We start from the raw sequence: 16,850 nt of genomic DNA, 5'->3' as shown, positions 1-16,850 counted from the left end.
TACCCAAACAAAACCGACTCTAATCCCCTATTGTCCCAAATCTACCCAAACAAAACCAACTCTAATCCCCTACTGTCCCAAATCTACCCAAACAAAACCGACTCTAATCCCCTACTGTCCCAAATCTACCCAAACAAAACCGACTCTAATCCGGTACTGTCCCAAATCTACCCAAACAAAACCGACTCTAATCCCGTACTGTCCCAAATCTACCCAAACAAAACCGACTCTCATCCCGTACTGTCCCAAATCTACCCAAACAAAACCGAGTCTAATCCGTACTGTCCCAAATCTACCCAAACAAAACCGACTCTAATCCCGTACTGTCCCAAATCTACCCAAACAAAACCGACTCTAATCCGGTACTGTCCCAAATCTACCCAAACAAAATCGACTCTAATCCCGTACTGTCCCAAATCTACCCAAACAAAACCGACTCTAATCCCCTACTGTCCCAAATCTACCCAAACAAAACCGACTCTAATCCCCTACTGTCCCAAATCTACCCAAACAAAACTGAATAATCCTCTACTGTCCCAACTCTACTCAAACCAAACTTACTCTGCTCTGGTGCTGTCCCAACTCTACTCAAACCAAACTGACTCTAATCCTCTACTGTCCCAAATCTACTCAAACCAAACTGACTCTAATCCTGTACCAACTCTACTCGAACCAAACTAAGCCTGTACTGTCCCTACTCGAACCAAACTGACTCTAATCCTGTTCTGTTCTAATTCCATTTCAAACTAAAACTAATCCTGTTCTAATTCTACTTCAAACCAAACTGACTCTAATCCTGTTCTGTTCTAACTCTACTTCAAACCAAACTGACTGTGCTATGGTATTCTCCCAACTCTACTCGAACCAAACTCATTCTGCTCTTGTGCAGGGTTCTTCCTCTGCGTGTGGTGTATCTGAGGAGAGTTAGAGTGAAAACCCGCGACTCAGTGTTGTCTAGTCCTGTGTCTGCATGGCCACAGCCCTGCTCTGGCTAACACAGGGTCTCAGTGACTATTCATGTGGAAGGTAAAGGTGCTATACAGCAGGAAGAAATTCACTTGCCACTGTCCTTCCCACACCAGGACCGGGAAATACAGCTGACATGGTACCTGGAAACCACTCTGATCTGAGGATGAAGTCTGAACTTGTGTGGTCAACTATCAACCAAAACTTGACAGGTGACTTTTCCAGTTACCTAGGAGGATTATTCATAGTGTGGCATAAACTAAAATGACAGGGACTGAAACCAACATGAAGACCTTACAACTTGACACCGTGAGCCGAGGTGAACCGACCATCTTTAATTATGGACAGAGGTCTATAGTAATAGCAGGGTTAGAATTCACACTTCGTCATAGCAACGGGTTATTCCTCAATGAACAACCAGTACTTCTTTCAGAAAAATTATGCAGTAGTGCCGTTGTAAAAACCAACAGGGCAGGAAAAAGAAAAACAAAAAAAAAGCTAACTTCATCAAAACTTGTTGATTAGAGGATGTCCATGTGGTTCACAGTAAACAGGAACGCACTGTGTAAACATGGTTTTGAGACCCGGTTTTTTGTCGCTCAGAGCAAGTGGAGAGTTTACGCTCTGAACAGAGCCTGTAGCAACACTGTCAAAGAGATTCTCACTGATTTACAGTTCACACTGACTCACACTGGCTCTACAACAGGCTTTGTGGGGAGAGGGGTGTCACATTTGGGGCGTCTAAATCTCATAGGAAACATTAGTTCTGCAATCTGATAAAGGGTTCCTACTCATTTTGGCATTGAAATACACATTTTAAATAATCTCATCTCACAAGAGATGCATAGATTTCTGAAAGCAAAACACTGCCCTCCTCAGCTGAGTGAAAGCACAGCTCAACACTGGGTGGGGAAAAAAAAAAAGAAAGTGTTCTCAAATTCTCAGTTAACAATGCAGTAACATTTTCAGGGGGGAGGAAGATTTAAAAAAAAAAAAAAGGAAAAAAAAAAAGAGAGAGAAAAAGTAAAGAAATACGCCAAACAGTTGAGCTTCTAAAGCTTGTGTGTGTGTTCCCTACAAAGCTTGGTTTGAGGCATTAATATGTAAGAGTAAAGCAAGCCATGGGGGCACCACAACCTTTACAAACAAGCTCTTCACACCTAGATTTGGAAATGCATATTTTCAAGCAGCAGTACAAAAAAGATGTATTTATGAAGAATGCATAACCTCTGAAAAAACAAAACACAGTATGAAAACATCCCTGCTACCTTTATTTCTACATACAAAACCTCTACCAATAATCTGCTTCAGAAGTAGCAAGAAGTCCTTTCTTTTCGTTTTTTTTTTTTCCGATTTTTCTTTTTCTTTTAAAACTGGTAAAACTCAGTCCTGGGGATTGAGCACCATGGGGTTGGGGCGGTGCTCTGTCAATTCATCCGCTGAAGGTTTCGGAAGCATGCAAGCCTCGTGGAGGAGTGCGCGGGGCTCCTGATTGGCTAGCTCAGGCCAAAGCCGGGAAGGCCTCTGGGTCGTCCACGTTGGGCACAGAGCCTCCACTTTGCTGTGGGGGAAGAGGAGAGAGAAGAAAACTCATGAGTCATCAGAGTGGAAAAACGCACGGTGTGTCGGCCATGCTCTGATCAGTCATGGACGGTCAGTTTTATGACCACAGGGCCACTGCTGGATGGATCACTTTGGTTCACCCTGAACAGCATGTGGAGAACAGCCACGCTGTGGTTAGAAACGGACCAGTCATGAACAGGGTAGAGGGTGGCTGACAGATCCTGTAAGGTAACAGACAGCCTACAGTCTGTAATCATGCACCTGTAGAGTGAACCTATAAGGCAGCTCTACCTCATAAAGTGGCATGTGACTGCAGGTCCAAGGCAGGTGTCTCTAATAGAGAGGATGGTGACTATGGACTCTGACTTTTTTCCCCCCCTTTAATCCAATTTGGACAATTTATCAATCTACTGTACTACTCTAGACTACTATCACATCTTCAAGGATTCAAGCCACTGAGCCTGGTGTTCTCCAGCAGTGTAACTGCGCCATCTAGTGGAGGAGGGACTAACTTCACCTTTCCACCATGCTGTCTTTAGCCCCTCCCACCGTCAGCGGTCTGACAAAACCGAAAGAGTTACTGATTTACCTTGTCAGGCCTACGCTCACGGGGTGGCCTAGTGGCTCCGCCACCCCGCCCACCCCTGCCGCCTCTGGGACCCCCACGGCCACGCCCGGGTCGCCCGAGGTCCCCGAAGTTAATCTCCAGCTGGGTGGTGATGTCATTGGCCGGCTTACGGAAGTGGTGCTCCCCGGCAGAGTCATCGGTTGGAGTCTGAGAAGAAGAATGAGGAAACGTGGATCAACATCTACGACACCACGGCAAAGCGGTGTGACTCTGACTTCAAATACTAACAGTCAGATCAAGAATGCCCCAGATCTCCACACACTTATTCCCAGTCGGGCAGAGGGACGGTCTTCAGAGCTGTGCGGCGACAAAAAGCAGTCGCTCCCACGTGGTAAGGTTCTCCAACACGCCTATCAACTCATCATCTCTGCAGCTACAGAGGGAGAGGGCCGACGGCCTGTACTTTTACAGGGACCACACCAGATTACAGAGGGGGCTTATACTGGTGGCATTCTACACAGATATCTCCTATCTGCACAAACTGGACAGAATAACATGAAATCTAAGAGATTACTGGGGATGAAGGGAAAACACAGGTGGAGTCCATGTGTGTGAGACGGGACTGCATGTGTGTGTGTATGTGTGAGAGACAGAGAGAGAGAGAGCAGGTATACTAGGCACCTTCTGGCAGCTGGCTGTTTCAGTGTCGATGTCACCCTCATTTAGGCCTGCAGGCTTCTGTGTGGTTTTAAAGCAGAAATACCAGGGTTGGTATTACGCTAAAAACAAACCCCAGCCCCAAAACCTGACACTCTGGTCTACGGCGGGTACCTGACAGTGCTTTCAATAATGTTTCCAACTTTTATCAAACCTATTTAAAATGTAACATTGGAGAACCAGTACACTTCAGACAGGAAATAAAGTGCACCTTTAAAGGTTGGCCACGCTATAAGAAGCTAGTTTTTCATATCAGTAAGCAGCAGGTGGTTAAAATGTATTCCACTGAGAGAAAGGACCCGTAAATGTTGAACGAATGTGAGTGTGAAGCGCGGCTGAGGTGACTCACGTTCTCAGTCTTGGACTTGTGCAGGACGTATCCTTTATTCCAGTCCTCTCCCTCGTTGGGTCTGCGGATGTTGAACTCCACCTTGGCTCTCTCTTTATTCTGCTGGGCCTTCCACTCGTCCAGGGTCATCTCCTTAGGGCCTTCCTCCTTCACCTCCTCGACCTCATTCTCCCTAACACACAACACACACAGAATTCACGTCTCATAGTCTCTACGAACGCCTACCTTGTGTGAGTGCACCTCTCCGGCTCAGGCTGTGAGTGTTTCTCAAGGTGGAGAAGAAAAGAATGCACCTGCGTTCCTGGGATGAACATTTTTGCCGAAGGCAAAAAGAACAAACTGACAGGGACATGAGAACAGAGGCGGAGCCTATACGAGTTTGGGATGCGCTGTGAACTTACTTTTACGCAATACTCCAGGCCCAGCTGGTTTCATTAATAAATGTAAACATACATTTATTAGCATTAAATAAAACTATAGCTCCTGTAAATGTTAGACATGGAGCATATAAATGTTACAGTGCAGTCTCTGGTCCACTCATCAGACCCTACAAAAAATGTTTTTCTTTGGATGACGGGCAAAGGGCATCATGGGTAAGGTTTCATAAAGACAGCTGATGTGATATTTAAGGACGGGTGTTGTCAACAATAAAGCTAAACAATAAAGAAAGGAAAAAAATCCAAGTTTCAAGGTTGGTCAGTGCTGATTTAGTGCGGTTTCCACAGGAGGTTTTGAGAGCCCTCTGAAGTGGGAACTAACTCTCATATTAGACATTGCCTATACCAAATGACCAGTGATTTATATGTAATATGAGAGCTATATTGCCTATACCAAATGACCAGTGATTTATATGACTCATATTACATATTGCCTATACCAAATGACCAGAGATTTCACGACTGTATTCCTGGTTTCTTGCCTGAGTTTTATTGAGAGGCAGATCTAGGCCCATTATTTGACTAAAATAAGAACTAAAATGAACCTGACTGGCCCGCTTCTCCACCGCAATGGACCTTCCAATTCACTCTTGACTCATTCTCAGTATTTGGGGCTTGGCACAAGTGGGTAATTTAAATGTTCTCTGTTCTTGTTTTCTTAAGTACTGTAATTAAACTTGGGAAATGGAGGAGGCTGTCAGGTGAGAACACATTGAGAAACACCCTACAATGACCATGACCACTGGTATTAACAGAAATAACGATGCCGTAAACCAGAGCACAGCTGTGATGTTATGTTAGAGAGTGTTCAGGATAATGACACTGGAGGTGAGATGAGGTGTATGGAGCAGAGTGTGTAGTGAGGAGATTATAGAGGAGGTGAGATGAGGTGTATGGAGTAGAGTGTGCAGTGAGGAGACTATAGAGGAGGTGAGATGAAAGGTGTGTGGAGTAGAGTGTGTAGTGAGGAGATTATAGAGGAGGTGAGATGAGGTGTATGGAGTAGAGTGTGCAGTGAGGAGACTATAGAGGAGGTGAGATGAAAGGTGTGAGAAGTAGAGTGTGTAGTGAGGAGATTATAGAGGAGGTGAGATGAGGTGTATGGAGTAGAGTGTGCATGAGGAGACTATAGAGGAGGTGAGATGAAAGGTGTGTGGAGTAGAGTGTGTAGTGAGGACATTATAGTGGAGGTGAGATGAGGTGTATGGAGTAGTGTGTGTATTGTAGAGATTATAGAGGAGGTGAGATGAAGGGTGTGGAGCAGAGTGTGTGGTGAGGAGATTATACAGGAGGTGAGATGAGGTATATGGAGTAGAGTGTGTAGTGAGGAGACTATAGAGGAGGTGATATGAAAGGTGTGGAGCAGAGCAAACAGTGCAATGAGGAGTGACTCAGCAGTGAAGGAGCAGTTGCTTTTACACACTTGTTCTCAGAGTCAGCAGGGGGGTGCTCCTCTCCCTCGGGCGTCTCCTCGGTGACATTTGACTGGTCCAACTCGCTGTGGGAGGGTGGGGGAAGCAAAGAGACAGAGAATGAAGATGTCCTGAAACTGGATGTGTTCAGGAACAAATGGAGCTCAAGTGTCAGCTGGTCATGCTGAGTGGCTTTCAGTCAAGTCAGCATTTCAAACACAGACCAGTGAATATACTCATCATTAAGCTTTACAGACTTGTCACATAAACTCAACACAAACCTAGAGGCTTCTCCAATACATAATCAACCATTTTGTTACTTCACACACCAAACTAACAATTAAGGAGATGTTATCAGTCTAAAAATATTTTTAGCAATGTACAAACTTCTTTCCAATAACATGAGTCATTAATATGTGGATGTAGGTTGGTGGCCAGTGAGGGAGATGATTTTGGAGAAGCAGAGGGGTGAAGCACTGACCTCAGCTCATCCTTGACCGTGCCCCAGTTATGAGATCCACTCCCTCCACGTTTTTCCTCTGCTTTCAGGCTGCTGAAGCAAAAACTCTCGTTTATTTTTTCCCCCAGACAAACCAACACCATTTCTCAGACGAACACACCCAGGCACGCGCACACACACACACGCACGCACGCAAGGCAAAGGCGCTCGTGACGAATGACTTACGATCGGTCGCTGCCACTATGTCTGTCAAATTCCCGTTTTCCGCGGGAGTCAAATCCATCACTCCTGCCCATTCCTCTGCCCCGCCCACCGCGGCCTCCTCTGCCACCACCACGCCCACGGAACGGCTTCTCACCGACCGACCTACACACACACACACACACACAGAGAAGACAGTTAGAAACTCAGGCCCAAGAACACACCGTGTAGCTCCAGACTGCATGGCCAAGGCAGTGTGCTGAGAGGGGCACATTCACTGAGACACTGAACAGCACAGTGACAGAGATGCCACCACACTCAGCAGGCTCACTGGGACAGCTGGAAAGCCATCGTCGTGGTTACTCCTCTTTTATCAAGACTTCGCCATGGCCAGAGGTCATGACCTTTTTCTGATGCCAAGTTTAAATCGACAGTATAAATCCTTCACACATGTCTAACAGCATGTCCAAAGACTGGTACATACTCATCCAGATATATCAAACTTTTCTCTGACCTCACCAATAAGGTGAATACCACAATTGTTCTGTATTAATGCTCAAACGTTTACAGTGCTTAACGCATTGAGAGCCCTGCCTGATTCTGGGGGGCGGAATGGGGAGGGGGGGTGGGTGGGGGGGTAGTGTCTGAACACACTCACCTCTCCACAGAGAACTCTCCACCCTCGGCAGGCTTCTCGTCAGCGGGTTTGTCGAAGCGCCGTTCGCGCGGTGGTCTCCTGTCGGGCCGCCTGTCTGCAGGGGGGCGTCCCTCCCCCTGTCCACCCTGAGCCTGGGAGCTGGCCTGGCCCTGCTGCTCCCCCCTGCGTCCCATCTTCCTCATACCTGAAACACACACACACACACACAGAGATCAGCCAAACTGCCGACACACACAATCCTGGCCTACCACACAGTTTACAATGGGACGGACAGGTCTAGAGATTTCCAGTGGTTATGTAAAACAGAGCCAATCAGGTCTTTAGCACTCAGTGAAAAGAGCTGCAACGCAAAGGCCCTAAAATGATATTTTAAATCGATGCATCGACCCTTGCGTGCCAACTTCAGTAAAATACTAGACCTTAAAGGTCAGTGAACTACTTTGGCTTTGTCAAATTTCAGCGTTAAATACGCACCCCCCACCCCCCAGACACAGATTAGGATCTCCAATGGGTTGAATGATGCTCAATCTAGTGTGAACTATTCAACTTTGATATTTGGTTGAAGGAGAGAGCTTCAGGGCATTTAGGCAAAGAGCTGGCTGGGTGAGATGAAAACCCCCACACACTCAGCCTGGCTCATCAAAAAAGCATGAAATCAAATCTTAAACTGGATTTTAAAAATCAGGTTTTAAAATGCACAGTTGAGTTGGTAAAAACTTCACATGCCAAACTACACGTGAAAACTATATGAATTTTAATATTTCAGTGTCTTGCTGGAAATCATCAAAGTTCAGTAAACTGGTCCTATAGATTTAACATTACACCCCCCCCCCCCCCCCCCCCAAAAACCCCTTTCACTAAGGATGAAAGAAGAGTCTTATTAAAAATCAACTGATAGAGTTGGACTAGGACGATCTCACGCTCTTCGAATCGAGACGCTCATCCGATTGGTCGATCCCTCCCTCCACCTACCAAAATAGACATTTGCCCGCACCTCGCCATTCGCCTCGGCAGCTGACAGACCCATCCTAAAATGCAGCTGTCTAGCTTTCTCTTACCTCGCTAAATTTGAACGTCTAAAGTAGCACAGCAGGAAAAAAATGCCCAACTAAATCCACTGAGACATTCCTTAATGTTGGTCCTTGATCCGTTGGTAGAAATCTCTAAGTGCCGTGTGATTGCTGAAAAGCATGTGCTTTCGAAATGAAGATAATTAACCTCACAGGCAGAACAAATATAGCAACTTTAAGTCAGCTAGGCAGCGCCTTTTATCTTTAATCTTTTAATCTGTAAACAAAGAAAAAAGAAAGGGGGAATAAAAAACACAACAAGTTCACATTAACCCAAAAAACTGTGGGACTTAGTGACGCTCGACTGTGCCTTACTTCAACCACGAGGTTTGAACCTGTGTAACAGCGACGATCTCGTCGCTCGGGCGCTAACTGTCGGGTCGGCAAATTAACACCTCAAACTCAATGTTTGAGAACAATGATGAGAGTTTCACACGTTGTGAATACACAGCAGTGTTTGCTTCATCGACCAATGTAAACCATTTATCAATAATGCGTAAACCGCAGTTAAGAGTCGAACTTAAAACTTACACCATCGAGGATTTAGCTAGCTAGATTACTAAGCACGCTTAGTCCCCACACAGAGCAGGCCCTAGGACAAGTGCTCGAACTGTGGCAACAGGTTGTGTGTGTCGTTTGAAAACGTGTGGAAATGGGGTAACTGAACGACATAGAGCAACCCGCTCCAATTTCTGCGCTATCGAAGAATCACATGTATCGAACGCACAAAAGACTGTTGCATGACCTCATGGGGGTTAGCTGCGCCTCTGTGCAGGCGCCTAACTTGCCACCCCCAACTAGTCTGGACTAACTAAACGCTATCACATAACGAAATGCAGGGGAAATATACATACCATCTTTCTTCAGCGGCACAGGCACCTGTGTTTCTTCCTTCTTCTCGGGAAGGGGGTTTTTCCTGTCTTTCTGTGACTCCTTTTTAGGTTGCTTTGCAGCCTGAGCAGCAGTCTTGGCGGCAGCAGGAACGGCCGCGTCCTTCTTCTTAGTTTCTGCCTGCTTTAAAACCTCAAATGGGTCTTCTTCATCATCAAATAGCTGGTCGAACCGATTGGTTACGACACAGCCGAAACCTTCTTGCAGATGACCGGGCATGATGGCGCCCCTTCAGCAGGATTCACCTCCGATTCTACGAGGCTTGGTGCGAACAGATCGCCGATAGTTGCCACAAGATGGCTGGAAAAGACTTTCGCTTCTCTTCCGGCGTGATAGACATACGGGACTTCTACCGCGGTGGCCTGTGGGATATGTAGTCTTACAAATTGCTAAAGCGGTTAGACATTTATGGTGACTCGTGCAGTCAAAACTACGAGACCCTACAATACAAGAACATAGCACACTTGTCTGGTATTGTCAAAGACAGGCACGATTTGCTGCGGCACCGAATCTAAAGCATATCTAAAATTGTTTTAGCATATATTTTTATTAAATTAACGTAGTCTATTTTTTGTTCCCCTTTTCCGGCACATGACCTGTGTCAGAGTACATGCTGTATCATATCCCACAGTAATAGAGTATGCGTACTTTTTCTTGTCTTGTATTTCTTTTTCATACATTCAAGAAAACGTGACATCTTGAAAATTTTCTTTTCACCATGACATAAACGAAACATTATTACTATGTTACTACATTAATTTATAATGATCTGTGACAAATAAATATTAATAACTATATCATGTTTTAAATGCAATTAATCGATAACTGGTCCCTTGCCTCTTTTGTCCGTACACTAAAGATTCACAAGCGAGGCACTGTGAAATTCACCCCAAGGTGAGAGGGGAAAAAGGTCAGTGACTATTCTGGAGGAGCAGGTGTTCGTGACAGACTAGACTGAAGCTTTGTGGCCATCCCGTATATGAAATAGCTTAGTACATGAAAACGGTGTCACACTTTCAAACAGAAGTTTTACAGGGTGCAGTTCAGATGAGGTTGTATTGTAGTTGATATCTCTTTTATAACAGACACTGTGTGTGTGTTTATGTATATATATGCCAGCTCATTTAGGGGGATAAACATAAGGTTTGAAGGTTTGATCCGTAGACTGTAATGCCTAACATTTACTATCGTTTATCAGCCATCAGTGTTGATTATCCGTAAGCAATTAACCGATATGCTGTTAGCTCAGATTACATTAAACAATACTATACTCTTCTTACTACTTCACGAATTTAAATGCTGTACATCCAATGTTTTTGGGTGGAGCCCATTGTGTCAAGCACCATGTCAATCTCTTAATTTCTAGCGACTTCAGGGATGTAAAAAAAATTGAAAAGGAGGTGAACGTAGTTACGTCCTGAGCAAATTTGGCAAAGGGATAGAAAACAACACAGCTCATACAAGTGGACAAAGTTACTCTTAATAATTAAATAAGTCAATATCGAAAATGCCAATGCTGCGCTCGTGAGGCAGGCAGTGAAATCAGAGTGGCATGAGGCAGAACGAGTGCTGTCAAACTTAATGTCTCCGCGTGAAGATCACTTATAGGATTTAAACGTCCTTTTTTTGCGTGTGGAGGTGCGTGTGAGTTTTCATACTAAATAAAATCAGCCACAAACGAAGATGCCCAGCGCTGTTACAGAGGCAATGATTGAATCCTACGCATTAATGTTTTTGGTGATGTCGACGTTTTTCGTTTACTTTTGTGGAATGGTTTGGGCATTTTCAAACCCCAAACTTAGTGGGATTGATGGAGAAGTAACCACAGAATACGAGTCCCAACCTATAAAAGCTGATGAAGTTGATTTGGAGCAAATGGACTCGTTCTCTGGAGAACTGCAACGAACCAAGGATTGGATAGCGCACACACCAAATTTCACCGACACGCAAGATTCTGCCAGTCCAGTGTTGAGAGAGCATCGAACATACATATGCTACGTTAACTCGTCTTACAATGTGGATTAAATCATACAATAGATGTGTTGGATCATCACCGAGGTGCTTATGAAAAAAAAACGTGTTGCGTAGTGCACCGGAGGCACGTTCCCTGGTTGGCACAGGTAAGTGAACTGCTCGTGATTTTTTATCTTATGATTGAGGTTTGCATGTTTACAACGTCATTGACAAACCGAGATTTGCTTGATTAGCTGTAGACCGTTATGTTTGGTGAGGCTGACAGTCTATCTGAATTAGCATTTTCCAATTTGCTCCATTTATCAAACCTAAGGCACACTAAATTAGTTTGGGCCTTTATAAAGTTTAGGTGAAAACATTTCCTTGAATAAACCTAAAAAACCCCAACTCTAATGAAGGAAACATGTCCAAGATAAGAGACATTTTCTGTCATTGCAGGTGAAGCCAACCTCAGAAGTATAATACATGCTTGCGCCCTCCTAACAGCATCCAAAAAGGGCCGTCAAACTCCGCAAGTTCATCAAAGCCTTGTCAAGTCGGGCTCAGCCGCATCTGTGCAGTCACATCATACAGAAACATGATATAACTGCAGATTGTTTTCCCCATGTCAAGGTCGCTTTATGAGACAACTTAATAAAGTATTCCGAAAACAGCAGTACAAGCACTCTTTGTTATGGATAAGTAAACTATCACTTTGAGGTGTACAAAAGTATCTGTTTTACGTGGTCTCGGCATAAATCAAAGCATGAAAAACAACTTTTTATTCGTGATACAATGAAGTCAAGCAGATGCTGCAACATCCCTTGTGAGTATATTCAAAATAATCACAGAATATAGTATGATAGTGTAAACAAAAAAGGAAACAAACATTGAGAAATAACACACAGAGGACAAATGTACTTCATCGACTCCAACAGAGGTAGTTGCTGAAACAACGACCATTTTCGTCTCTGTTTTTCAGTTCTGGAAGAGGAGGACAAGTCATAGTAATTAACTTTCCGGTTTAATGAGGCCTGTGCAGCCCCGTTTTTAAGCTAGAAACCAGGCCATACACAGAGCAACATGCTCCCAGACAGGGACAGATGCTGATACTGCAAACTTTGAGTCTCTCACCATTGAGCACTCTTTATCTGATGTGGTCTGTCTCTTTCACAGCCGAGTGACATCACCACAGTCTCAACAGCCTTATGGAGCCAAAGTACAGTGCTTTAACTGGTGAGGCATGACAAGAGCAAAGCAGAACACAGGACTGGTTTCTGCTGTTGGCTGGGATTTTAAATTTACTTCACCATATGAAGATGAAATGCTTTTCAGTCCAACAAATCTGTCTGGAAAATGATTTCACGGGCGGTTGGACTGGCTTAATTACTAGTCAAAATTTGTTTGAAAGGCCACAGATAACATAACTGACCCAGAGTAGCGGAACTGTATTGCTGGGTTGAACGTGGTTAGCATAAGCGGTTGCTATTTAAAATTCATTGTTTGTAAACAGACAAAATATTAATCATAGGGCTTCCTTAAGAACAGATAGTTTCAACATCACATTCTTTAGCTTAACTTTATGTAGGCACAATCCCTTGAATTATGTATATATATATATATAGAGATAGAGAGAGAGAGAGAGAGAGAGAGAGAGAGAGAGAGAGACAGTCAAACCTCGACTTTCGCGGCTTTAACTTTTGCAGGTTTGATTATTTGCAAATTTGCCATCAATAATTAAATGGGATTTTTTTTTTTTGAGGAGTTTTGCGGCCTACTGCAGAAAACTAGACTAGAACATGTAAAGAAAACTAAAAAAAAAGTTTAGTAAATCATAAATGCAATACAGTGTTTTGTTTTACTTTCTTTGTTTGTCAGATATGGTCAGCAGTGTTAACAGGTGAAGGGTTAGCGGGGGCCTAGAGATATTCGCCGTTTTTCCACTTTTGTGGGGGTCCCGCGCCCCTAAACCACCAAGGGCCGACTGTGCAGTCTCATTTCCGTATATAACACGATAAAGTCCAGCAGCACTTTTGTTTTGATCTTAGGCATTTTCATAATGTGTGTGTGTGTGTGTTTTCTGGAAGCCCTCTGATAGTTTTCAGACACAAGCTGGTCCTCAAAAGTCATGTCCATTGAGCTGGTCTTACGCTTTGATACCAGAGTCTTCCTCTTTCAGTCTCTTTCTCACTCTGTCTTCAAGCTCTAACAGTTGCTCATACAGGGATTCTGCTGTGTTTTCATCAATGTCCATCTGAGAAGAACGACAAGAAAACAGACAGAGATAGTCAATGACAAATATGATGTCCTGTCAAAACTGCTATTGGATAGTTGTATTGAACAGAAAAAAATGACATTCTAGGACAAGCAAATGATCAAGAATTAATGACCAGCTATCACCGGTGCAGATGGACCACACTTTCTGTAGAAAGACACATTAATCAGAGCAGACTGTAATGTGGTGGATGAGTGAAATGACTTTGGGCATGGAGGGTGTTTGGCGTCAAAAAGGGCCTGAGTCAGGTGGAGAGTGCTGGAGAAAAGGCTGATCGATCAGGTGTGGGATTTCGGCTCTGACCTTGCGGGCTGCTGTATAATTGTTCCCCAGGCCAGAGGTTAAACTGTGGTATTTGACCATTGGATCCAGCGACTCGGGTTTCTGCATAAACAGCCAGAACTGCACGAGAGAACAAAACAACAGGCGAAAACCACTGACTGAGTCCTTATTTCAACTAGACAACAATGTCCAAAAATGACCCAAACTGGCCCTTACTACTGATGTGTAAGACATAGAGACTATATGAAATAAAGGAGTGTTATAATGTGACATGACATTGTGGACTGATTTAAATATACAAAGTTTAATTTATATTAGATATAACTTATAATGTCCAGTAAGGTGTTCCACATAAGCAGAAAGTTATAAATAACATTGAAAAACATAAGAGAGAGGGAGAGAAGAAGAAGAGAGAGAGAGAAAGAGAGAGAGAGAAGAAGAGAGAGAGAGTAGAGAGAGAGAGAGAGAGAGAGAGAGAAGAAGAGAGAGAGAGAGAGAGAGAGAGAGAGAAGAAGAGAGAGAGAGAGGGAGAGAGAGAGAGAGAGAAGAAGAGAGAGAGAGAGAGAGAGAGAGAGAGAGGGAGAGAGAGTGGAAGACAATGCCATTTGGCTTGTTTACATACCAAAGCCTCTGCTCCATTATAAGGTGTGAGGGTGAAAGTGTTGGTGAAAATTCTTATCTGTGTAAATAACACACACAGGAAGAAAGCTCAGAAACAGAGTGTCAAAGACACACCTACCAACACACAGTCACACAGATAAGTATCTTTTATACATGTATGTACACATGCACGCCCACACACACAGCCACACACATACACACACACACACACACACACACACACACACAGCCACACATACACAGCCACACACATACATACACACAGCCACACACACACCTACCAACACACAGTCACACAGATTAGCGTCTTATATGCATATATGTACACATGCACGCCCACACACACACACACACACACACACACACACAGACACAGAGTGTATATTCTAACATGTACTCTGTATTCAAATACAGAGTAGAAAAGGCGTGTAAGTGGTACTGTGGTGATAGTGTAAACTTACCAACCACATTATGCACACACACACACACACACACACACACACACAGACACAGAGTGTATATTCTAACATGTACTCTGTATTCAAATACAGAGTAGAAAAGGCGTGTAAGTGGTACTGTGGTGATAGTGTAAACTTACCAACCACATTATGCACACACACACACACACACACACACACACACACAGACACACAGACGCAGACAGACAGACACACACACACACATACACACACAGACAGACAGACACAGACACAGACACACACACACACACACATGCACACACACACACACACACACACACACACACACACACACACAGTCAGTAGAGTGAACGGAGTGAGTAGAGTGTCAGTAGAGTAGAAAAGGTGTGTAAGTGGTACTGTGGTGATAGTGTAAACTTACCAACCACATTATGGGCATAATGAGAGACCAGAAGAATGAGGGCAGGATGCCATAGGTCAGGTTAGTCATCACAAGGCCTGGACAAATCACAGATGAATACAACCCCTGACAAACACAGCAAAACATACACACAGTGGTTCAGAAAACATCTGAAACCCACATGAATTATCCACAGGCTGCACCAGGCACTGTTATGTAGAGTAGTTCTATATGGAGTATTGTCTCTAGTCTCTATACACATGTCATAACAGTACCATTATTTTTGTTATGACTGTGTAAGTGCACCTACGTGTACATAGCAGCTACCTAATATCACATGCCAAATGAGGCAACACTACAAACTATGTGGGAATCAAACAACAATACATTCTTACAGAGACATGACACATTGATTATCGATATAGCTATTATACACATCCATTTCCGTAAGAAAACATACAGATCGCACAGAGTTCACTCTAAAGAGTGAACATAATGTATCTGTAATAATGCAGACTGGTACCTTAATGTCACAGACTGGTACCTTAATGTCACAGACTGTAACTTAAAAACATGTCACAGACTAGTAACTTAAAAACATGTCACAGACTGGTAACTTAAAAACATGTCACAGACTGGTAACCTAATAACATGTCACAGACTGGTAACTTAAAAACATGTCACAGACTAGTAACTTAAAAACATGTCACAGACTGGTAATTTAAAAACATGTCACAGACTGGTACCTTAAAGGAGGAGACAAAGCTGTAATACAGGCCAAGTTTAAACACTACATCTCTCCCTGCTGTAGTGTCAGTTTAGTACCAGAATCTCTTAGGACCATAATCTCTGGTTGTACAGCTATGAATCATCCTGCCTGTATTCCTTGTAGCCCAGGTGTAAGGTCGGCACTCTGTAATCTGTAATCTGTGTCGCGGGTGGACACTGAGGTGGTATAATCTCTGTGGTCTGGGTGTAAACTTGCCTGTTTGTTGTGGTGTCGGTTAAGGGCCAGGCTGAGTAGGTCAGAGGCATATTTAGAGGAGCTGTAGGGTTCTCTGCCCTCTCTGTGCTGAATGTCGTCCAGACTAAAGGCAGAACGGCGGGCGTTACTGGACGACGTCCAGATGACCTGAGAGGAACGGCCAGCCTGGCACAGCAAGGGCTCCAGCTCTCTCACCTATGGGACAAACACCCACAGGCCAGAGAGAGTGAGTGATAACAATCACCTGACCAAGCAGAGCCAATCAGCAGCTTCCCCTCAGAAACAGACATGCCTGGGAAGACCTGACAAAACATACTAATTTGTGGAGGCAGTGTGTGTATGTGTGTGTGTGTGTGTGTGGTTTAGAGGAAACTGACTGGTCAGGTGGCATTTAGTCATTTTGTTGTTGTTGTTATTTTTGTTTTATGTAGTGATAGAAGAAATGTGAGAGGACCTTAAATGAGATCTTGTCTTGGGCGGGAGCCATAAGGAAATGTGAAGCTTAGTGAAAATCAATTGATTTTTGGCACTTAGGTAAAGACTGCATTATCCTTTGTCACAAATCTTTTTTTTGTCGCCCTTTGTATATTTTCTCATTGGAC

The 16,850-nt window shown here is 43.9% G+C and overlaps 2 protein-coding genes across 5 annotated transcripts in view; both read right to left on the bottom strand.

Annotated features, from left to right (window-relative positions):
* Window positions 1-2,213: 2,213 nt before the first annotated feature.
* Window positions 2,214-9,594, bottom strand: serbp1a (SERPINE1 mRNA binding protein 1a). Of its 4 annotated transcripts, none has more exons than XM_030791056.1 (9): window positions 9,256-9,594; window positions 7,332-7,515; window positions 6,698-6,838; window positions 6,494-6,565; window positions 6,024-6,098; window positions 4,164-4,335; window positions 3,779-3,835; window positions 3,119-3,304; window positions 2,214-2,527 (listed from the first exon to the last, which is right to left on the bottom strand). In XM_030791056.1, exons 1-9 carry the CDS (start codon window positions 9,509-9,511, stop codon window positions 2,468-2,470), a joined length of 1,203 nt encoding a protein of 400 aa, XP_030646916.1. In that variant the 5' UTR covers window positions 9,512-9,594; the 3' UTR covers window positions 2,214-2,467. The 4 variants fall into 4 exon arrangements, with proteins under 4 accessions (XP_030646916.1, XP_030646917.1, XP_030646918.1 ...); XM_030791057.1 differs by having other exon boundaries at window positions 6,494-6,562; XM_030791058.1 differs by lacking the exon at window positions 3,779-3,835 and having other exon boundaries at window positions 6,024-6,143.
* Window positions 9,595-12,897: 3,303 nt separating this feature from the next.
* hsd17b7 (hydroxysteroid (17-beta) dehydrogenase 7) overlaps window positions 12,898-16,850 on the bottom strand; it is a 7,985-nt gene continuing 4,032 nt past the window's right edge. Inside the window, exons 5-9 of the mRNA XM_030791541.1 lie at window positions 16,249-16,443; window positions 15,285-15,389; window positions 14,425-14,481; window positions 13,824-13,922; window positions 12,898-13,499 (exon numbers count right to left, since the gene is read on the bottom strand). Of these exons, the coding sequence (XP_030647401.1) occupies window positions 13,392-13,499; window positions 13,824-13,922; window positions 14,425-14,481; window positions 15,285-15,389; window positions 16,249-16,443 (564 nt within the window). The 3' untranslated portion in view covers window positions 12,898-13,391. The remainder of the gene's footprint in view (window positions 13,500-13,823; window positions 13,923-14,424; window positions 14,482-15,284; window positions 15,390-16,248; window positions 16,444-16,850) is intronic.

Source organism: Chanos chanos, chromosome 14 (genome assembly GCF_902362185.1).
Source record: "Chanos chanos chromosome 14, fChaCha1.1, whole genome shotgun sequence".
Classification (NCBI taxonomy): Eukaryota; Metazoa; Chordata; class Actinopteri; order Gonorynchiformes; family Chanidae; genus Chanos; species Chanos chanos.
This window is presented reverse-complemented; position numbering and strand designations above follow the sequence as displayed.